At 45.3% G+C, this 24,158-nt stretch overlaps 1 protein-coding gene across 1 annotated transcript in view; it reads left to right on the forward strand.

Annotated features, from left to right (window-relative positions):
• The first annotated feature begins 7,021 nt into the window (after positions 1-7,021).
• Positions 7,022-24,158, forward strand: part of VWF (von Willebrand factor) — a 130,458-nt gene continuing 113,321 nt past the window's right edge. Inside the window, exons 1-5 of the mRNA XM_029953391.1 lie at positions 7,022-7,272; positions 8,360-8,414; positions 10,115-10,279; positions 19,440-19,542; positions 19,836-20,044. Of these exons, the coding sequence (XP_029809251.1) occupies positions 8,360-8,414; positions 10,115-10,279; positions 19,440-19,542; positions 19,836-20,044 (532 nt within the window). The 5' untranslated portion in view covers positions 7,022-7,272. The remainder of the gene's footprint in view (positions 7,273-8,359; positions 8,415-10,114; positions 10,280-19,439; positions 19,543-19,835; positions 20,045-24,158) is intronic.

Raw genomic sequence — 24,158 nt, forward strand, 5'->3', positions numbered from 1 at the left:
CCTGTTTTTCTCTAAAAACAAATAAACATTAAAAAAAATTGACATATAAAATTATATTAGTTTCAAGTGTACAATATAATGATTTTCTATTTATATGTATTGTGAAATGATCACCATAATACATCTAGTTGACATCTGACACCATCCATAGTTAAAATTTTTTTCCTGGTGATGAGAACTTTTAAAATCTACCCTCTCAGCAACTTTCATATAATACAGAATTATTAACGATAATTACCTTGTACATTATATCTGATGACTTATTGATTCTATAACTAGAAGCTTGCATCTTTTGGTAGAAAGATAACTCTGGCCACCTCAGATCTATGAGCTTGCTTTTTAAATTGTGCTTTCCTTTTAGATTCTACATATCAGTGAAATCACATTGTTTTTCTCTGACTGATTTATTTCTCTTAGCATAATGCCTTCAAGGTCCATCCATATTGTCATGGATGCGATTTCCTTCTTTCTCGTGGATGAGAAATATTCCTATGGATGTACATGCCACATCTTCTTTATTCATTCATTCATTCATCGATGGACATTTAGGTTTCTTCCATGTCTTGACTATTACAAATAATGATGCGATGAATATGTATATATACGAGTTAATGTTTTCATTTCCATCAAATAAATACCCAAGCGAGGTTGTTGGGTCACAGGGTAGTTCTATTTTTAAGTTTTTGGGGAACTTCCCACTGTACCAGTTTACATCGCCACCAGCAGCACACCCTTTCTCTACATTTTCGCCAACGCTTGTTACTTCTTGTCTTTTTCATGCTGGCCACTGTTCATTTCCTACTGACAATTTCAAGTTTGAAGCTGTCTGAACTATTCTTAATCTTTTGCTTCCCATATGGATTTTGATCCGATTATCTAATTTCATAAAAAATGTTGCTGCATTTTGATTGGATTTGCATTTAATTTCTAGAGTAATTTGAGGATAATTGGTATGTTGACATTACTGTAATTTAGTAAGCATGAACACAGTATATCTCCTTATTCATTGTCTTTGATGTCTTATAACAAAATTTATGATTTTCTGCAAAATGGTATTAAACAGATTTTATGGAATTTATCTTTTTTTAATGACAACATTTTATTCCTGATACTGTTTTCTTTCAATGGTTTTTTTTCTTTCTTTTTTAAGTTTATTTGTTTACTTTTTTTAGTAATTTCTGCACCCAACTGTGGGTACTGCACTCACAATTTCGAGATTAAGAGTCATGAGCTCTTCCGACTGAGCCAGCCAGGAGCGCCTGGAATTCATTCTTAAGTGCCTTACAGTATTTGTTTTACTGATAGAGTCACTTTATTTTATTTGAAAAAATTTTTTATGTTTATTTATTTTTTAAGAGAGAGAGAGACAGAGCGTGAGCAGGGGAGGGACAGAGAGAGAGAGGGAGACATAGAATCTGAAGCAGGCTCCAGGCTCTGAGCTAGCTGTCAGCACAGAGCCTGCCTGATGCGGAGCTTGAACCCAGGAGCCGTGAGATCATGACCTGAGCCGAGGTCAGAAGCTCAGCTGACTGAGCCACCTAGGTGCCCGTAGAGTCACTTTAAAGATTGCATTTTATAATTATACAGGAATATAATATGTTTTGAAAATTCATCTTGTTTTAACAAACTGTTGAATTCTTTTTCTTTATGGTTTTAATTTATTTTGGAGAGAAAGAGGCAATGTGAGCAGGGGAGGGTCAGAGAGAGAGGGAGACACAGAATCTGAAGCAGGCTCCAGGCTCTGAGCTAGCTGTCAGTACAGAGCCTGACGCGGGGCTCAAACCCACGAACGGTGAGATCATGACCTGAGCCGAAGCCAGCCGCTTAACTGACTGAGCCACCCAGGTGCCACTGCTGAATTCTTAATACGATTCTTTTATGTCAATTCTCTGAAATTTTTCTATGCAGTCATACCTTCAAATAATAATTATTTTGCTTTTCCCCATCAGTGTTATATATATATATATATATATATACCCTTGTGTTTTTCTACTGTACTGGCCTGAACATCTGACCCAATGTTGACTAGCAGTGATGATACGGGACATCTTTGTCTTCCAGTTGCGATGGGAAAGTGCTTATAATTTATTGTAATTGTGAAGTTTGCGCCCTTTCTTAGGTCAAGAGCATTCCCTTATTGTAGTGGCTAACTACTGTTTTTGTTTGCTTGTTTCCCGTAGGTAAATGTGGTTTACTTTTACCTAAAGCATTTTCACTTTGCCTTTATAATTTGGTCATTTAAAAAATACTTTTGGAGCTTATATTATGAAGTGTACATAAATCTATAATTATCACTTCCTGGAGTGTTCATCTTTTTACCAATTTTTTATCCTCTTTATGTCTAAAGATGACCTTTATTTTATGTCTGTTTTGTCTGATTTGCCTCAAATCTTACAACTGAGCTTTTGCTTTTTTTCCCCTGTGCAGTCTTGTGTCTTCATGTTTTAGGTCTGTCTCTTGAACATTGCTGGATTGTGTGACTTTTAAAAGAAATCCAGTCTGATAATCTTTCTTTTTACTGCTAATTACCAATGCTTGGATTAAAATTTTTTTTAAAAGTTTATTTATTTATTTTGAAAGAGAGAGCAAGCAGAGGAGGAGCAGAAAGAGAGAGAGAGAATCCCAAGCAGACTGCACCGTCAGCATGGAGCCCAATGTGGGGGTTGAATTCATGAACCGTGAGACCACGACCTGAGCCGAAACCAAGAACTGAATGCTTAACCGACTGAGTCACCCAGGCGCCCCACCAGTGTTTGGATTTTTGTTTACTGTCTAAATTTACACTGTTTGCCCTGCTCTTTCTGTGTTTTACTTCCCCCTAGGTCAGTCTAGTTTTCTTTATTTCCTGTTTTTTCTCATTGGCTTGGAAAATGTACGTTCAGTTTTATTCTTAGTAGCATCTCTTAAAATTTTGGTATTCGTGGTAGTTTTAACCAAATCTACGATTATCACTTTCTTTCAGCTGTGGAATTCTAGGATATTAATACACTCTCACACCCACCACCCACTCCCCTTCTTAAGTATTTTAGTTCTATAGTATTTTTTTAAACTCTCTAATTAATTAATCATTGTGATTGTTAATGTTTTATGCAGTCACTGCCTGCTCTTTTTTGCCTCTATATTTACCAATTTCTTGGTTTGCATTTTCTTCTGGCATTTTCTTTCTGGGTTTAATTTCCTTTTTTCTCCTTAAAATTTTTTTAAATGTTTATTTATTTTTGAGAGACAGAGAGTAAGTGGGGGAAGGGCAGAGAGAAAGGGAGACATGGAATCCCAACCAGGCTTTAGGCTCTGAGCTGTCAGCATAGAGCCAGACCCGAGGCTCGAACCCATGAACTGCAAGATCATGACCTTAGCAGAAGTCAGACGCTTAACCAACTGAGGCACCCAGGCAACTCCCTCTTCCCTCTCTGAAGTATTTTCGTTAGTAGTGCTCTCAGAAAAAAACTCCTTCTTCTTCTTTTTCTTTTTTTTTTTTAAGTTTATTTATTTATTTTTGAGGGTGAGAGAGCACAAGTGGGAGAGGGGCCGAGAGAGGAGACACAGAATCTGAAGCACCTTCAGGCTCTGATCTGCCAGCACAGAGCCTGATGCGGAGCTCAAACCCATCAACCACGAGATCATGACCTGAGCCAAAGCTGGATGCAACCAACTGAGCCATCCAGACGTCCCTCAGAAAGGACTTTTCATGTTAAATACATTGTCATTTTTCTAAAAAATGTCTCTACTTACCCGTAACTCCAGATGATAATTTAATTAGGCAGAGCACCTCTCCCATACCCCTCTGAACTTCATGTTTCTTCTAGCCTGTCAGCGTCTGCACCATTGTGCCCGAGGACCAGAAGTGTGCAGGAACTAGTGCCCCCAGGGAGAAGCCCTTGACAATTAATCACCCGGGGAAGGTTTAGAAATGCCATGCTCTCTTGACCCCAGAGTGGGATAATTCTGAGCATGAGACTCACCCTTTCTCTAGACTTTCCTCACAGGATTAAGCTCAGATGCCCACGTGGTGGCTGTTTCATAAACATCTTTTGTTGGCTGCTCTCTCTTCCCCGCATCACATCCCCATTCCCTGCTGGTGTTTCCTGCTCTATCAAATCAGTGATCTGCACTAGAATTCTCAGAGCTTGCATTGAGGGGGTGCATTCAAGCTAAGGCCTGGCATATAGACGTCTACATCGAAGCACAGTTGCTCAGCATTTCTCTTTGGATTTTCTCTTTCTCTTTCTTCTTTTTTAATTAAAAAAACGTTTTTAATTTATTTTTGAGAGACAGAGAGAGAGAGAGCACAAGCAGGGGAGGGTCAGTGAGAGAGGGAGACACAGAACCCAAAGCAGGCTCCAGGCTCTGAACTGTCAACACAGAGACCGATGTGGGGCTCGAACCCACAAACGGTGAGATCATGACCTAAGCTGAAGTGGGACGCTTAACTGACTGAGCCACCCAGGTTCCCCAGAAGGTGTATCTTTTTAGATAGATTCTGTTTCTGCCAGGAGCCCCAGGTACTGGCCTAAGACTAACTTCTATGTCAGCTTCTCAACTTGAGAGCTCCTGGCTTGTGTGATAATGTCAATTTGAACCTGAAACCTTCATGAGTATAGGCCTATGGCTACAAATTCTAGAGAAAGACTTCACTTTTCCATCTCCAAAACCAATGGAGATAGGCAAACTCCTTATCTTTTATGTTGATGGCTCGAATTCTTCCTGGCCCACCATTTGGAAGGTTTCCCTTCAAATATCAGCTTTATGAAGGGGTCTTGTCCAGCTGTCTGGCTGGGTCTGGCCCAGAGCCTCATTTTCTGTTCTTGCAATACCTGGCCTCAAGCCTGGAGGGCACTTGGATTCACTAGGCTTGCACCCCTTTCTGCTCATGGGGATCCTTGATCCTTGGAGGTGTTCATTATTTTGTTCCTACTTTAGGTGTGTATTCAAAAAAGCATTAGTCTTGGGGCCCCTGAGTGGCTCAGTCAGTTAAGCGGCCGACTTCGGCTCAGGTCATGATCTTATGGTAAGTAAGTTTGAGCCCCACATTGGGCTCTGTGCTGACAGCTCAGAGCCTGGAGCCTGCTTTGGATTCTGTGCCTCCCTCTCTTTCTGCCCCTCTCCAGCTCATGTTCTGTCTCTCTCTCTCTCTCAAAAATAAATATTCAAAAAAAAGACAAAAAGGGGTGCCTGGGTGGCTCAGTCAGTTAAGTGTCCGGCTTCAGCTCAGGCCATGGTCTCACGGCTCGTGGGTTCAAGCCCCGCGTTGAGCTCTGGGCTGACAGCTTAGAGCCTGGAGCCTGCTTCAGATTCTGTATTTCCCTCTCTCTCTGACCCTCCCCTGCTTGCGTTGTCTCTGTCCATCTCTCAAAAATAAATAAAAGACATTAAAAAAAAGACAAAAAAGCATTAGTCTTATTTAACATGGCATTTATTTATTTTTAAAGTTTATTTTGGGGAAGAGCACATGCACATGTGCATGGGGAAGGGGCAGAGTGAGAGGTAGCAAGCAGTCTCTGCATGGTCAGTGCAGAGCCTGACGTTGGGCTCCAACTCATGGACTATGAAGTCATGACCTGAGCCAAAATCAAGAGTCTGATGCTTAACCAACTGAGCCACCCAGGTGCCCCTAATACGGCATTTAATGATATTTCACAGTGGGTAGATTTTCAGGTTATCAAGTGAAAAAAACAAACAAACTAGGAATGGAAGTCTTTATGAATCTTTTCTACTCTCTCTTACTAATACTGCCTCTACTGCCATTTTCTTCCTTCAGAACATTCATCTTCCCCTGCTGGGTGGTAAAGGGAGGGGTAGAGCATGAGGTGTGTGTGGGGGGGTGGGGACGTTGGGGATATAATGGTCTCCCAGAGTCTTCGGGCAAATGGTAATGATGCAGGAGAAGCAATGATGTGGGATTCCTTACCGAAATCTGTCTTAGGCTGCCTGTCACAGTGCCTGGAACCCCATAGTCAGACAGTTACCTTCCTCCTCTATTTTATCAGCTCCCTCTTTTAGGAGAAATGAGTTTAGTAGATGATGCAAAGAATTAGGCTGTTAGGAACAGGAAACTGGGAAGAAGGAAGGGGGCATATGTGTACATGTGTGTGTGTGTGTCATATGTGTGTATGTGCATGTGATATGTGTGGTGTGTGTGTGTTTGCTGTAGGTAGTATAGGTGGTATGTGTGTGATGTGTGAGTGGTGAATGTGGTGTGTGGTGTTGTGTGTGGTGCGGTGTGTCTGTATGCGTGATGTATGATGTATGTGCATGTGTGGTATGTATGTGTGGTATGTGTGTGTGTGGTATGTGGTGTGTGTGTATAATATGTGTGTGTGGTATGGGGTGTCGGTATATGTATGTGGTGTATATGTTTTATGTGTGATATGTGGGCACGTGGTGTGTGTGATATGTGTGCATGTGGGGTATGTGTGTTGCGTGTGGGTGTGGGGTGTGTGTAAGGTCAGGGATGAGTCAGGCTCCAGCAGTGGGCAAAGAGTCCTTAGGGGATGATTAGACTTAAACCAGCTTGGCTATCATTTTACAAAAGCCTGGGCTTGTGCCCAGGCCCCTTATCTTTACCTCGTCCACGAACACTAGTCGGGAATCAAAGGGCCTGTTGTTGTCAGGGCCGGGCCTGCATCACTCATACCTTAGCGTGGATAGGAAGCATCATTCTCTTCTTTCTCCAAACACTAATTTGGCTCTCGTTGAGGTGTTGTTCCAAACTTCCCCGGTGTCTGGCCTTGGACGCCGGATCCAGGAGCTGTGTGGATCAGGTCAGGATTCTTCCCTGGCCTGGGCCAGTCTGCTCTGGGCCAGCCAGCATTTGTGATCATCCCCGTCTATATGGAACACTGTTATGGGGAGGGCTGGGGTGGCGGTGTGGGGGGTGTGGGGAGCGCAAAGCAGCCCATTATGGCAGCTGACTGAGGTCTCCCACCAAACTCTTCAAAGCCTTATCGGCTTGGAGGTATTTCTAATACCATTTCCGAGCATTGTTTCCTTTTGGTAATTAACAGGAGGCCAATCCCCTGCTGTGGCAGCTCAGAGCTATTGTGGTGGGAAAGGAGGGGGGGTTGGTGGACGTCATAACTCAGCCTTTATCTCCCCCTGGCCCCGGGGAGTGTGCAGCCCTTGAGTCACTTAACAGCCAGACAGTCCAGAGCTGCGAGCAGTCCCAGTGGCCTCAGCTGCTGGGGAGCATGGCCTAGGCTGGCGGCACATCGTGTGGCACTGAGCTTCCCAAGGGACCTTGGAGATACCTGCAGCCCCCGCTTGCAGGGAAAGGTCTGGTCTTCTGGGAGCAGGGCTGGCTCAGTTGGGAGAGGAAGATCAGGACTGGTCCTGGCCCCTGGGGATCTGGGGCCCTCTGTCTCTGGGCTAGAAGGGCTTGTTTGGAGGGTGACTCAGAGCCAGGGACCATTGTAAGGCCCACTCTCCACTTGTCACTGGGGAGTCCTGTGGCTGCTTCTGTTCATGGCTGGCTTTGCTGGTTGTGCTACTTGACGAGGCAAGACTGGAGTGGGTTTTGCCCTCACCTCTGGGTGTGTCCTGAGAGCAGCCCATGTGTTGGGAGGTTGTAGAGGGTCACCAGTTCTGAGACCAAGACGTGGCCATATCTGAGGTTGTCTAAGTGTTTCTTTCATGGGTATATAACAGATTGGGCTTTCTCTCTTTCATTGGATGAGGCATTGAGTAGGAAAAGAGTCACCTCCAGTAAATGTCAGGTGATAGAGTCTACACCTATTTAACAAAAGGAGAGGGCTGTGGCAGGGGCTCTAAGGGATTGGGGTTTGCTCTGAATCCAGGGTCAATCATCTTCTTTTGGAGAGGGACACCCTATGGGGAGCCTTTCCTGGGCCCAGGCTACCGCACTCCTGTCCATTTATCTGCTCGGCCCAGCACACATTGCCTGAGCAGTGGTTTAGTGCTGGGGACTGACCTGCAAACGTGGTTGTTGAGCATTCTCCATGTCTGGGTGCCTGTGGTAGGAACAGAGCATAGGATAGCTTTTCTCCAGCTTGCTGCCAAGCGTGGAAGGATGAAAAGGCAGGAGGGGATCAGGTGCGCATGGACTCCTGGATGCTGCAGGAGTGCAGGGGAGCGAGAGGCCAGGCTGGCCTGGTTCCTCCCCTGCCTGGGCTCTGGGACCGCTGTTTGGGGAAGGATGCCTGAGGTCTGGCTCACAGTGATGGTTACTCTTGGGCTGGGCCTGTCCAGGGGCTTTTTTGGGGGACCAGTCCTCCATATTCAAGGGCTGAATTTCTCTTGCTTTAAAAAATTGTTCTTCCCACTTCACACACAGACAGTAGTACATCCCAGCAATGATCTGTGAGGGCAGTGATCACCAGTCATTTCTCCTGCTTCTTTGCAGATGATTCCTGCCAGACCTGCGAGGGTGTTACTTGCTCTGGCCCTCGCCTTGCCAGGTAGGTACTAAATTGTTCCCATTCTCTACCTCTACCTCAGGGTTATTTTGAAATAAATCCCTTCCAGGAGTCAGCAGGTGTGTCGGGAACTCACCTGTGTGCCCAGTCCTGTGTTGCGCCTGCCAGAGTCACTGGTTAATTCTTCTGGTGAAGGTTCTTCAGAGTTTCCTCCCCTGACTTGTATTCCTCGCGGAGCAGCACCTGCAAATGCTTTCTCTGATTGGACAATTAAGAAGCACAGGGGCCACACAGAGCAGTCTTCTATGATAGGGCTGCAGGATGGGGAAGAAGGAATCCAAGACTTGGACAGATGATTAGTTTTAGAAGGGGTTGCAGAGGTCATCTAGTGGAATCTCCTATAGTACCGATGAAGAGACTGAGGGTCAGAGAGGAAACATGAGTGCCCCAAAGTCACATAAAGCAAAGATCAGAGGTCAGTTCTCCTGGGTCCCAGACCACCACTCTCACTGGACATTGCCTTCCTTCCCTTGCTGCGATACTGAGTCTGAATGACAAGAGGAACCCTTTTCTGACTCTGGCTTGTCGCCACGTTGACTACTCAGGTCAGCAGAATTCAGCCTGCCTCTCACAGTTTAGTATGAGGAAGTGCTCACATTTTTCATACCCTCTACAATTCCTACTAGGAGGTTCCTGTGCCAGGGGACCTGAAGAACTCAAAAATTTTGTATTGCGGTGCCCCACCTGACCACATACACACACACACACACACACACACACACACACACACACACACACAGTGCAAAGGTGGTAAGAGGGTCTCCTGGGAGGAATTAGCTTATGGACCTAGAGGAGCTAACACTCCATAGATTCTGTGAGTTAGACACACCAGCCAATTTGTTTGAATGTAAACTGTTCAAGATATAGTCAATTAATGTATAAGGATCCTCATTACAATCGATTAAAATTTTTGGAAAAATGCTAAGAACCTAATAATAAGGTTAATATTATAATGTATAAATGTATACACTTAGATGCAGAATATGGTATAGTCACTACAAAACATGTTTTGTAAGTATATACAATGGCATGATAAATTCTTTACAATACATTGAGAAATAAACAGGTTATCAATAGTTTGTATGGGCTGATCACAGATTTGTAGAAAATCTTTAATTATATATCCATATGCTGTGAAATAGAACAGAAAGATAACTGAAATGTTATCTCTAGTTATCATGGAATGTTGGTTAGCAATGATTTTACCTTGATTGAATTTTTTTCCTGTATTCTCCGAATTTTCTCAATTAAAGCATGTGTCACAAATTTAAATTAGTAAGTAAATGTTATTAAAACAAACAGATGTTATAAAAAGCTGTTCCTCTGTTATTGGTGTGGGTCCCAGGTCATTTTTGAGGGCCAAAGCAACACTTTTTTTTAAGCTTATTTATTTTGGTTGGGGGGCATAGAGTGAGGAGAGAGAGAGAATCCTAAGCAGACTCCATGCTAACAGCACAGAGCCTGATGTGGGGCTCAAACCCATGAACCATGAGATCACTACCTGAGTCGAAATCAAAAGTTGGATGTTTAATTGACTAAGCCATCAAAGCGCCCCCAAAAGCAACAGCTTTAGTCTGGCTTAAGATGGAAAACACTTCCCCACAGCTCCCAAGTTGTATCAGGCACAAGGCTGGAGTGGCTACGTGGTCCCAACTCTGTTCACCTGTAGTCTCTCCCTCCAGGGATCCTTTGTGCAAAAGAGGCTGTTGGCAGGTCGTCGATGGCCCGATGCAGCCTCTTTGGAGGTGACTTCATCAACACCTTTGATGAAAGCATGTACAGCTTTATGGGAGACTGCAGTTACCTCCTGGCTGGGGACTGCGAGAAACGCTCCTTCTCGCTTATCGGTGAGTCCGGGACACTGAAGGGAGGGATTCAGGATAGGTGCCAGCTAAGCTCAACCTTACTGGGGGACTCTGGGGGTCTTCTTCTGGCAGGGCCCAAGCTTGCAGATCCTTGCGGAAGCATGGATGGAAATAGCCTTCTATAATCAAGAACTTCCCTTAGCCCTCCCCTGGGTCTCTCCCATGGGAGTCTGGTGGGATTGAGCAAGTTTTTCTCCAGTGGTTGCGTCCATTGCTCTGGGTCCAGGCAGCATTCTGGGAGCTTCAAAGCATCAAAAGAAATGATGTACCAGAAGACGCTCTGTAGCACACAGAGTCCCTAGAAAAATGGGAGGGGTCTTCGCTGTGTTCTTGATGGAATTCAGAGTATCTAGCTGATGTTGAGCACCTCCTGTGTTTCTGGAAAAGTGCTGCTATGTGCATGTGTCATCTCTGCACCCCACAGCAGCTCGGAGGTGTGGGTACAGGTGCTGAGCCCAAAGAGGTGGTTTGATCCTCCCAATGGTTGGCAGCTAATAAAAGGAAGAGCTGCGTTTTGATGCTGGGTTTGTCAGGATGCAGGAACTTCCCTCTGCACTACGGAGAGAGGGTGCTCTCCAAGGCTGGAGTGGGGCTGCAGGCAGTGTTGGGGGGTTGTGGTTTGGTGACCATCACACTCCAAGAACAAATCAGATGTGTGCGATGTGTGATGAGGATGTTACAAAACCTAGCAAAGACGGGGTCCGCAGCCTTGGGTAGAGGACACGACAATGATCAGACCCGCATTGTTAAAGCAAAATCTTCATGGCATTTGGTATAGACAGTGAGGAAAGCTTTATTTCAAGAGGGGCCACTGTAATGGTGGGGTGGGGGAGGGTTGCAGTGGGGCAGAGACATGGGGCTCCACTCCTCCACTCCAAATATAACAAGGATAAGTGGGGATTTACAGACAGGTGGGGATCAGCGGATGGAAAAGTACCAAGGGAAATATCTGGCTAAGCTAATGTGATAGGGTTCTTGCTGAAGTCAGGCCAGGGAGGGGTGTGAGGAATTGGACAGATATTGAGGCAGAGGATTTTTGATAAATGGACCCAGCAGGATTCTTGCTAAACTGAACCAGTCAGACCAAGGACAGAGCCTAGGGTGGAGACCTGACTGAGAGAAGGGCTCAGAGGAGCCTGGTCCAGGGTTGGCCAAAGACAGTTTTTGTCAACACCCAGACCCTTACCGAGATGCAGGCGGTAGTGCTCCCAGGGAGGCCGCTCCCACGGTCCCAGAGGGTCTCCCAGGCTGGATGCAGCCCTCAGTGCTCAGCATGGGAGCTACATCAGCTGATCGCTGCCTTAAGTATGAGGCTCCCCTGCTTCTTTGGCCGCTGCTGATGCCTTCACCATCTGCCAGTGTGACTTCAGGGCACTGACCTTCACCAGACTGCCATTTTTCCTCTTCCTTTGTGAGCGCCCCAAGGGACCATGCCCTCCTCATCTTTGTTTCCTGGTGCTTGGCTCACTGGGGTCTCTGGCAGCACTGAAGGTGAGGGGGTGGGGATCCACAAAGCGCAGTGCTCTGTCATACCCAAGAGCTGATTTTGTGAAAACCATGGCATGTGAAGAGCCTTGGGTGAGGGGTTTCGGTTGGGCAGAGAGGACAGGGCAGGGGCTGCCTCAGTGGGGATAGTCTGAGCACAGGGAAGAGGCTGGAAGGAATGCATGTTCCTTCAGTACAGCTCACGGGGGAGGTCAGTGTGGCTGGTACAGTGGTTCCCAAACTCCCAACCCCCCAGCATCAGGGTCTCTGGGGGGGCTGGTTACAAACAGGTTGCTGGGCCCCATTCCCAGGCTTTCTGAGTCACTGGGGCCTGAAAGACCCATTGCTAACAAGTTCCTGGATGCTGCTGCCGCCGCTGTTTTGGGGACCAAATCTTAGAAGCATAGGGCTGAGGAGTAGTGGGAGGTGAACCTGGGTCATGGAATGAGGCTGACAGCTCGATGGGAAAGTTTGTTTCCTGATTCAGTAGCAGTGAGGAGCTACTATAGAGGTTTGTGCAGCTGGAAGGATTAAGAAGGAATTGCTACTTTGCCAAAACAGTCCAGAAAGGAGAAAAACAGGAAGCTGGGTGGTCCTGGACATGATAACCAGGCAGGGGTTGAAATGGACCACAGACATCCCCAGGGCATGACAAACGGTGGAAGCCATCTGGACACTGAACTTGGGAACCCCTTTGCTTCAGAGGCAGTAGCTGAAGAGTGACTTGGGAGAGCAGCTGCAGAGAAAAAGCACCCCCTCACCTTCCCCGGGAGGCTGAAGGCTGAGGGTCCCCTGCCCAATGTTTACTTTAAGTGGGTTTCTCTACCTTAAAAACCATAGTGTATTTGCAACAACATGGATGGACCTTGAGGCCATTATGCTAAATGAAATAAGTCAGACAGAGAGAGACAAATACTGTGTGATCCCATTTTCACATGGAATCTAAAAAGGAAAAGAAAAAGGAAACCCAAATTCTTAGAAAAAGAGATCAGATTTGTGGTTGTCAGAGTCAGGTAAGGTACAGACTTTCATTTATAAGACAGATCAATCAGTCCAGGAGTTGGGAGGCGTAGCACGGTACTGGTCAATACTGTTGTGGGTATATTTGAAAGTCTCTAAGAAAACATATCTTAACAGTTCTCATCACAAGGAAAAAATCATTTCTCTCTCTGTTTCTTGTTTCTCAATAAAAAAAATCCATAATGGACTCTTATAACCCTGTATTAAAACCCAGAAGTTATGGGGATAATATGTAAGATTTATTTTTTATTTTTTAGGTTAAACTTCTTATTTTGAGAGAATAATAGATTCGTGTGCAGTTGTAAAAACTCACACACACAAAATCTGTGTTCCCTTTACTCAGTATCCCTCAATTGGTAACATTGTACAAAATTATTCTCAAATATTACAAGCACGAAATTGACATTGACACCATCTACTGACCTTTCTGGGAGTATGTACTTAGTTCTTTTTTTTTTAAATATTGTTTTTATTTTATTTTTGAGAGAGAGAGAGAGAGAGAGAGGGAGACACAAAATCCGAAGCAGGATCCAGCCTCCTCGCCCAACACAGCACTCAAACTCATGACCTGAGCTGAAGTTGGATTCTTAACCAACTGAACCACCCAGGCATCCATACCATTTTCTTAAAGTAGGCTTTGTGCCCAGCCTGGGGCCTGAAGTCGTGACCTTGAGGTTAAGAGTTGCATGCTCTACCAACTGAGCCAGTCAGGCACCCGTTATTCTATGGATCTTAAAAAAATTGTAGTGGGGTTCCATACAGACCCTCTACTTGAGATGACTCTGGGGTGTCAGCGGAATGGAGTAGGTTAGGTGTGACAGGAGAAAGATTTCAAAAGAAGACAGAGTGACATCCTCTCCGATGTGTGGCTTTGGGCTTCAGGGGACTTTCCAGGGAGGGGGACCCATGGAGACACTGGGGGTTGCTGTCATGATTCCTGCTATACACTCCTTACCCTCAAGGTGGATTTGTAAACAGTGTGTAAGGGAATCTTAGGGCCAAGCACAGAGCTCATCTTCTGGGCTCGGGGAGGCAAGTAGCATGTTGGAAAAGTCCCCTTTCCCTACTTAAACCCACACTGGACACTTCCCTGCTAAGGGTGGATCTCGAAGGCAGGGAAACTCAGGCTGCCCGAGTGCCTCTGTGAAGTCACTGTCTCCTCCTCCAGGAAGCCACCCCCTGCCCCTAATACTCCGGCCCCATCCAGCACTGGGCTCATCAACTTGTGGCGACTGGTTGTTTTCCATCCCCTAGGACCAGGTGGCTCTGCCCCCAGTAGGAAACAGAAGCATAGAAAGAGCCATAGTTGCAGTTAGAGAATCTGAGCCCTCATCTGGGCTCTTCCTCTCCACTGAGTGCCCTTAGGGAAGTGCACAGTGTCTCCCAGCCTCCATTTCTTTGTCTTTAAGATGGAGGTGCTGTAGGATCAAGAGAGACAACCATTTACAAGTGTGAAGTGTTACCCAAACCTTAGTGACTGAAAGCAGCTGCTGTGCATCTTAACACAGGATACATGGGGGACATGGGGGCGTGTCTGTCAAAGTCAGGGGAACATTGCTTGGGTTCGTGTCAGAGGCCTGGCCTTTCTGGCCATCCTTTCCCAGGTTTCAGGGGCCAAGGAGAAACGGCAGGGCTGTGTTAGGCTTCTCTGTTTCAAATATCTTATTGGGACCCCTGCTCCCACCCTCACTGGGCCATTGTTCTTATTTTTTTTTAAGGTTTAATTTATTTTTGAGAGAGTGTGAGTGGGAGAGGGGTGGAAAAAGAAGGGTGCATGGGATCCAAAGTAGACTCTGTGCTGACAGCAGAGAGTCCAAAGCAGGACTCAAACTCAAGAACTGCGAGTGACTTGCACTGAAATTGGACACTCAAGTGACTGAGTCACCTAGGCGCCTCTGGGTCATTGTTCTTATAACGACTTGTCAGATGTCAGTTTTCTGGCAGGTAATTGACTCTGGGTTAATCACACTTTAACTGAGATTGGCTTAATTCCCACCCCAAATCATGCTGCTAACATCAGAGAGAATGGGAGGCTATGTTTTGTGTTTTTGGTGCTGGTGGCGTGAGAGGCTTTGGGAAGAGAGGAATAATCTGAGGATTATTATCCTGTGTATCCTATAGCACCTCCAGGCGTGGGGAGGGGGGGTGAGTCGGCACGGCTGCTTCAAAAGCCTGAGGCCCCAGGGTCCGTCCGTACAGCGCGCTTGGACACAGCAGCTCCAGTTTACACACACATGCCTGCGTCCTCGCATGCGCCTCTGCCCCATTGTTCTCCAATGATATCCTGTTTCCCTGCTTCAAAATCCCAAATTTCCATTCCTCTAGAGTGCCTGCGGACCTTGTTCACATCCTGGGTAGAGTTGTTTATGTCCGAGCGTGAAGCACCACCTGGTGCCAAGGGGAGGGCCCTTTCCTTGATCCTGGCTCTTGGTTGGGCAGGTCCAGGTAGGCCAAAGCTACTAGGGGGTCTCCTAGCCCACTGGCACGAGGACCGGGGAGAGAGAGCACTGGAGTCCTGGCGCCCCCCTTGCTCAGAAAGGCTGCTCTTCCTAAGCCACGCTGCAGGGTCTGGTTCCCAAGCTAGCCCAGAGACAGCCATAGAACAACAGGACGCCGTGCTGAGTCACTTACTTCGGGGGATGGGGGTGCACTTGGTTTCCACATCAGTAAATAGTGCTATTAGACCAGATCCCTGTTTTCTCAGTGTTTGGAAGATGGTCACCTACATCAGAATCACAGGAGTGGAGGTAGAGTGTCTTTTAGAAATGCATAGTAGTGAGTTCCACTTTCTAAAAAGTCCAGGGAATCACACAGATCTGAGGCTGCTTCCAGCTGCTAACTTGCTCTCCACTCCCTGTGGGGGAAGTCTTACTCCCTTACCTAGCCCCTCGGTCACTGAGTCCAAGAGGCCAGACAAGAGATAGAGCCTCCCCGGGGAAGAGCTTCCTCTGGCCTCTTGGGATGGACACCGAGCCCACCTTCTCCTAGTGGTTACAGGAAGTGCTAACCTGCACGTCTGTGGAGTGTGGGATCCCCTTTTGGGCTCATCTTCCTAATGGCTGCACATCATCAGATTCGCTCCTGAGCTCTGCAGGGAGGGAAGGAAGCAAATAAAATAAGAAGCAAATAAAATCTTGAGTTCTCACCTGAATCTGTGGTTAACTGAGTCCAGAGCACTCAGATGCCCCTTTAGGCAGTTTTGTGTTTCTAGATTTAGCCTTGGAGTTAGAAAGCCTGTGTATGGGCCCTGCCTCTTGATGACGGTGTAAAGCAATGGTCTCACCCAGGCTGATTTTCCCCCAGAGGACACGTCTCAGACGTTTTGGATTGTAACAACTTGGAGGTAGATGCTACTGGCATCGAGTGAGTAGAGGTCAGGGATCTTGAATGCCCCCACGCAAAGATGTGTCTGATCCCAAATGTCAAGATTGCTGGGGTGGACAGACTCTGTTGTAAACGTGGGCTTCAGTTTCTCTAGTTCTAAAATGGAGTCAGGCTAGTTCAGTGTTTTTCAAACTGAGTCATAACGTATGGATTTAAAAATAATTTAAAGAGTATAATCAGTATTCAAAGAGATTACATGAAATAGGATAGAAAAACCTCAGAAAGTAGTCAGAGGGCCTGGCTCACGGGAAGGGTAGGTGGTGTGAAATGTGTGAGTGTGTGCATGCTGCGTCATGCAGTAAACGGTACTCTGCTTTTGGGGCAGAAATGTTTTAAAGCCACCTGTTTTGACTATCCCCAACAGCCTTCCTGCTGTCATAGTGTATTTTTTTTTCTGTATTGAAGTCTTCTCCAGGACACATTTTCCAGATCTCCTCGCTGCCCTGTTGCTTTGGGTGTGGAGTGTCGGCTCTTAGGGCCTCCCACCACTGTCCAGGTTCAGGAATTCCACAGGCTCTGGACAGCTCAGTCCTCACCAAGGATCTCAGTCCCAGCTACCCAGGGTCCCTGGACAAATGAAGATCCTGGGCAGCCAGCCCTACCTTCCCCGAAAAGGGTGCTGCCTCACACAGTGTTTTGCTCAGTTGGTGCTCCCTGGCTTCCTAATGGTGATCCCAGCCCCTCAAATACTTAAACTAATGCCTGGTCGAGCCCCGACTCTCTCACCACTCACTGGCTCTGTGATGACAGGCAAGTTACCCTGAGTGTAGCCACCTGGGTGAACCCAAGTCCCTTGGTCTGTGGGAGCAGGCTGCTTTCATCATTTACTTGCAAAGGGTGGGGTCCCATGTACCCCCATACAGTGGGAGCCTTTCAACCTTACAGGGATAGTGAGCTCTGGCTTTTCTATGGCACCCGGCCTCTGTGGAGAGCAACTGTTTGGGTGATTCTATGTACTTGAAAGCTCTGAATAGCTGCAGACCTGCATCCGCAGAGCAGTGGCTCACCCCAAGCCACCTGGCTGCATGCATAGCATTCCCTACCCGCCTTCCAGCCACATGCTCCTTGCTCCCTGGCCGACTTGTTCTCCAGAGCCCTTTTGAATCTCCATGAGAGGGAGGGAGACTCTTGCAAAGGAGAGGCGCCAGGGAGAGGCCTTTGGCTCAGAGGCAACATACTGGTTGAGTCACCCAGTGAAGCTGGGGCAGGACTTCCGGCCTGTCCATCTGCTCTGTGACACTGGGCATGGACGACAGGGAAAACTGTACTGATGAGGAGACAGTTTCTGTGGTCATAAGCGACCCAGAGCCCCTGACTTCTTGGGCTCCTTGCCCACCGTCTCCAGCAGGCAGGTGGCGAGTGAAGACTTGCCCTGCCCAGTGCGTTTGGCCCCAAGAACAGGCCCTGGAAGGCAGCTGGTCTTTGGTCCACTGCGCATGCCCAGGGGCATGGAAGGCTGGGGCGGGGGCGAGGGGGTGGTGAAGGACTGCCTGGCAACTGGAGGTCGTCGCCAGGCTATCCCATTTGCTTGTTTTCTCAGCATTTTACCACGGAAATTTCCAAACATTTAGAAACATTGAAAGAATAAAAAAAGAAAAAGAAAAAGAAGAAGAAAAGAAACATTGAAAGAATAAGACAGGGAACACTCATATGCCCACCATTTAGATTCTACCATTAATGTTTGACTCTATTTGTCTGATCACTTATCTGTGTGGTTGTGTTTGTTTTTCTTGGGCTAATTTCTTGCTGCCAGAAAGTTTGCTTAACTGTTTAAAGATGTGCTTGCTGAGAAACTGCTCTAAGAGAAAATGCAGGGCAGGCAGGGCTACGGGAAAAACACTCCTCGGGCTAACAGACAATAACCCTTTAATGTGGCTGGCATCTCCTTTTCTTCCTGACAGCGTTGGTCCGGAGCTCTGCAAAATGTGGTCTGCGGTCTGTGGGTGGTCTGTGGGCCTTTCCTGGGGGCCCCCGAGCTGCTAACAGTGTACCATTCAGGAATCTATTCTTAGCATAGGCCAGTTATTTACATGTGACTCCCTCACAGAAATGTCACCAGAGTCTATTTTTCTGGTTGGTGTGCGCGTGTGCACGCATGCGTGTAATAGCTAATCGCAGTCCTCCAGCAGCTGGGTCCAGCCCGGGCTCAGCTGGAGAAGTCCTCCTCAAGATCTTTGTCAGTGGCCCAAGCCATGGCGGCCACACCTCATGCACATCTCCTGTACTTAGTTCTACAGACATTCTCGCCTCTTTGCTGAGCAGCTGGAGCCCTCGCTCTTCTAGGAGAGGGAATATTTCCTCATTTCCAAGGTTAACCTTTTCAGCTGGGCCCACAGGCACTGAGTCCCGTATTTGACCCCCTTTTCTCCAGTATCTTCTATCTCTGTATTCACTGCTGCCCTTCATCTTCCCTGTTTTTATCAACTTCTTAGTCTCCAAGGCGTGAGATGAAGACTCTACATTGTTCCTTCTGGCTCCTTCACTTCCTGTGGCTAGTCGGTTATCTTTGGAGACCGCCAGTTCTCAGGGCCTCTCAGTCGGATTAGTCTCCATGGTGCTGCGAAAATGGGTCTCCTGCTTCTTTTCCTGCTTTAGGTCACTGCCCCTACCCTGGCCTCTGTGTTTCTTCCTCACAACTGAACCCTTGTTCACAGACTATTTTCTCATGTGTTCACCTATTCACACATCTCGAATGGCAGTATCAATCATTTATTGCATCCTGACTTCATTTCCCGAGCCGAGTGAGGCACTTTGCTGACAGGATCTCTAAATTTCTCCCAGAGAATCAAATTCAGTAAACTGATTTCATGAACCCATAAATCTCCATTTTAATCAGAGAGCCTAGGGATTCTGATTTGGGCTGTCCTGAGAGAGTTTTACACTATCCTAGGGTACCTGTTACCAGTAACTCACAATGTTTCTTTTATTTTCTTTTTTACGGTATAGTCCATAGCCACCTGCTTATCTTATTAGATCATAAGCTTCCAGAAGAAGGGGTCATGCTTTCATAGTTTTCATTTGAGAAATAGAAGACTATTAGGGGGTTATGTATCCAGAGAGCACTCAATATTTTTAGATGAATGAAAAAATGGGTGAGTAAATGATATTTTGGGGAAGATTTTTGTTGCCCATCTGTTATGTCCTCGGGGGGAGTTTCCCACTGAGAGAAGATTAGTGATGTGTATAAGATGATTGAACTAAATGTATAACTTTTTTGATAATAATCACCACTACTGACTTTTTTCTCTTTCAGGAGACTTCCAAAATGGCAAGAGAGTAAGCCTTTCCGTGTATCTCGGGGAATTTTTTGACATCCATTTTTTTGTCAATGGTAGTGTGCTGCAGGGGGACCAAAGGTAAGTCAGAAGCCCTGAAGGTCGGAATTAAAAAGGACCCCGTGTTCCCTCTTGCCACCCTCCTTATTTTTTGAAATGAGGGAACTGGAGCCAGAGAGAGTGAGTAAATGTGCCCAGGGATAGTGAGTGGCACGGCTAGGCAAGAGGCCAGTCTCCTGTCTCCTGTTCTAGGTCCTCAGCGACTTGGTACCAAGGTCCCAACCCTGGAGCCTGGGGATGAGGTTGAAAAGTGGGAGGGACATCCAGGAAATTCACGAGAAGCATACTTCCTGAGCTCATCCTTGTCCCTCTAGCATCTCCATGCCCTATGCCTCCAACGGGCTGTATCTAGAGACCGAGGCTGGGTACTACAAGCTGTCCAGTGAGGCCTACGGCTTTGTGGCCAGAATTGATGGCAGTGGCAATTTTCAAATCCTGCTGTCAGATAGATACTTCAACAAGACCTGTGGGCTGTGTGGTAACTTTAACATCTTTGCTGAGGATGACTTCAGGACTCAAGAAGGTAAGCTTTTCTAGAATACCATTTCCCTGAAGCTGTGGTTACACATGTAATTTCCGTGCTTACAAACCTTCACTAACATTTCTTTCCTGCCATGTTGTCTTTATGCTGCCAACTTTTTTTTTTTAGTTTATTTATTTATTTTGAGGGAGAGAGAGAGAAGAGGAGCATGAGCAGGGGAGGGGCAGAGAGACAGGGACAAAGAGAATCCCAAGTAGGCTCCCACTGTCAGCACAGAGCCTGATGTGAGGCTTGAAGTCATGACTGTGAGATCATGACCTGAGCTGAAATCAAGAGTTAGACACTGAGTCACTCAGGTGCCCCTCCTCCCAACCTTATCTCGAAGCATTCCACCCCACTGCGTGGACCTCCTGGCAAATCGCATCTTGGAGCTCCTCAAAGCTGACTTGGTTCAACTTTGAATTCCTCATAGCGGCTTACATATGGTAGATGGTTGGTAAATGCTGGATGGTTTGAACAGACCCTCCTCAAGTAGAGGCAGTAGAACTTCATGGATGAAATCTACAAAGGGTGGCCTGCTGTCCAAAAAGTCCAGTTTATGTGTGTGTTTATGAACAATAGAAGGTAATATGGCCATGTGGAAACCACCACTAACCTTTAATCTTTTTTAGATAATTTCAACAACATAAACATTTAATTAGTGGTGCTCCCTTAAAAAAACTGAACATTTGTATGTTAAGTTTTTCTTCTTTCTTAGGACTCAACTACCCTCTGCTTAAGGAATTAGTATCTAGAGAACAGTTGACTATTCCTTTCATTTCAGTGTATATGTTGGAAGATAATGAGAGATAATGTTTATCTTTCCCAGCACCAATTTTTCGAACTTTATATTGTCCAATATGTACATTTTAAGGCTATAAATTTTCCTCTAAATGCCATCTTAGCCACACCAAATTTGATACGTAACATATTTTCATTTTCATTTATTTAGTTCTATGGCTTTTCTAATTTCCATTGAATTCTTTCTTTACCTATAAAGTGTGTTCAAAATTTCCAGATGTTTAGACTTTCTAAAGTCATCTTTTGTAACTAAATTGATTTCTAGTTTAGACATTTGGGTAGACTTGTTGGTGGCCACCTACATGACCTTTTTGGCAATTGTTCTATGTATGTTCCAAGAGAATGTATTTTCTGATTGGTGCAGGATTCTATATAAACTTTTTGAATTAAGTTTGTTAATTGTGTTATGCAAATATTCTATATATTTGCTACTTTTTTGTCTGCTTCAATTACCCATTACTAAGGGAGCTGTATTAAATTTTTTTTACAATGCTGATGAATTTGTCAATTACTTCATGTCATTCTGTCAAGTTTTGCTTTATCTGTTTCAAGCCTTTGCAGTTAGATTTTAGAGATGTTGAATCTTTCTAGTGGAGTGTTACTCTTATGTAATGACTCGTCATTTTTCACAATGCCTTAAAATCTGTCTGACAGTAATATATAGGCACCTCACCTTTTTTAGGTCGGTATTTGCTTGATCTTTTTTCATGTTCTCAAGCAGTCTGTGAGGTTTTGTTTCAGATGTATTGCATAAAAGAAGCACATAGCTGGATTTTATTTTGTTATTTTTAAAAGTCACATTTATCAAGGTGTCCTTTACATGTAGTAAAAGCCATGCTTCCTAGTCTGTGAGCTTTTGTCAAAGTGTAGAGTGTGTAATCATTGGAAACTATAGAGCAGAGTCCTCGCCGCCAGAATTCTTGTGCTCCTTTGTAGTTGAGCTGACCCCCAGCTCCTAGCCCTGGTAGCTCCTGTTTTTAGAGTTCTGATTTTTCCAAAATTTATGTAACTGTAATAATACTGTGCAAAGAATACTTTGCCTTTTAGTTCTGCCTTCTTTCACTTAATATCATTCCCCCAGGGACCCATCTGTGTGGTTGTATGTAGCAGTAGATTGTTCCTGTTTATAACTGAAGAGTGCTACTGCGATTTGTTTATACATTCACCAGTTGAAGGACATTTTGTCATATCTAGTCATTGGCAATTATGGATAAAGCAGCTATAAACATTCATGAATAGGGTTCTTTCCATCGACATTAAAAATTTTTTTTTATTTGAGAGAGAAAGAGAGTATGTGCTCATGCAGGGGAGGGGCAAAGGAAGAGAGGGAGGGAGGGAGGAAGAGCGAGAGCGAGAGCGAGAGCGAGAGAGAGAGAGAGAGAGAGAGAGAGAGAGAGAGAGTCTCAAGCAGGCTTATGAGGGAGCCTGTCTCAGGGCTCTATACCACAACCCTGGGATCATGACCTGAGCGGAAATAGACAGTCGGACACTCAACCGACTGAGCCACTCAGGCGCGCCACTCTGCCCATTTAAAAAATTGCGGTAAGCACACATAAAATGACATTTACTCTCTTATTCATTTTTCAGCGCACACCTCAGCAGCATTAAGTACATTCACACTGTGGTGTAACCAATCACCACTATCCATCTCTTAATGTCTTCTGGACCTGAAACCCTATACCCACTAAGCCAAACTTCCCATTCTTCCGCTTCTGACCTCTTCCCCAGCCCCTGACAACCATCATTCTGCTTTCTGTCTCTGTGACTCTGTCTGCTCCAACTGCCACATGTAAGTCTCGTAGTATTTCTCTTTTTGTGACTGGCTTATTTCACTTAGCATAATGTCTTTACAATACATCCATACATTGTAGAACATGTCACAATTTCCTTTTTTTTGTATTTAAATCAATTATTTCAACATGACATTGTTTTAAATTTGCACCTTGTTTTGTAACACATTTCAGCATCTAGAGAACAGGTTTGAGAACAAGAGCATAGAAAGATTATTTGTTAACAATTTAATAAAAGTGCTGAAGGCCTGTCTGTTTCAGAAACATACATGTGCCTGTCACAAAGAGCTGCGAAGATAAGTGGTGATACACTCACAAGTTTACTTGGAAAGTAAAATATTTACATAGTCACACTGTACATTTAAATTGGTATTCTGAAGCAGTACTGCTATTATTAATAATAAACTCTTAGGAATAAAGTTTCTTTTATCACAGTATAATTAACACAGTGTTATATTAGCTTCAGGTGTATAGAGTAATAATTCAACAATTCCACACCTTACTCAGTTCTCACTGTGATAATTGTCATTATCATCTGCCACCAAACCACGTTTTACAATCTTATTAGCTGTATTCCCCATTCTGTACTTTTCGTCTCTTGTCACAGACTTTGAATCTGGAGTTCTCTCTTGTCCAGCAAGACAGTGAATGCAGAATTAACTGCGAGAGAGACTAATGTCGGGGGGCAGACAGGAGTGCCAAGTAAGGGTCCTTACTCTGTATTTATTAGGATCAGAAGGCTTATAAATGTGACGGACGTGCATAAAGTGACAGTGAAACTGTGAACATGAATGCATTGCGTGAGAAAAAGGGGGTTTCGAAGATCTTCCATGTTATGGATTTGGGTCAGTACAAAACAAAATCGCAGTGTGGAGCAGATGGTTGTTTAGTTTAAGGTAGGCGTGGAGCACCTTTCTGTTTATCCTTTTTTTTTTTTCCCTCTCTCTGTTTATTTTAACTTGCCAAGACCGAGCATATGACCTCAGGGTCAACAAGGCACCTTTCTTTTGCTAATTAGCTCTGCTCCTGGCAATTTGACCCAGCTGTAGGGGTCTATTGCCCTGTTTACCTGTTTACCTATTCTGGACCATCTGTCCTATGAAAGCAGCTTTCTGCTTTGTACTATGTTTGGGGAATTTATCCCGTTTACCTAGTCTTGGATGCTTTCCTCCTAAGCCTTGTTAACCTATTGGTGCAAGCTCAGGGCATTCCTAAACTTATTCCCCACAGTCTCTGTGACTTACTTGTTTTGTAGCTGGATATTCATACCTCTTCATCCCATTTATCTTATAATCCCTTCATTTTTAAGGCAGAATGTACACTGTATGTATATACCATATTTTGCTTCTTCATTTAGACAATGATGGACACGGGCTGTTTTCATGTATAACTACAGTGGATAATGGTGCAATGAACATGGGTGTATAAATATTTTTTCGAGACCTTGATTTCAATCCTTTTGGGTATATAACCAGAAGTGGAATTGCTGGATCATGTGGCAATTCTATCCTTAATTTTTTTAATTA

The sequence above is a fragment of the Suricata suricatta genome, chromosome 10 (assembly GCF_006229205.1).
Source record: "Suricata suricatta isolate VVHF042 chromosome 10, meerkat_22Aug2017_6uvM2_HiC, whole genome shotgun sequence".
Classification (NCBI taxonomy): domain Eukaryota; kingdom Metazoa; phylum Chordata; class Mammalia; order Carnivora; family Herpestidae; genus Suricata; species Suricata suricatta.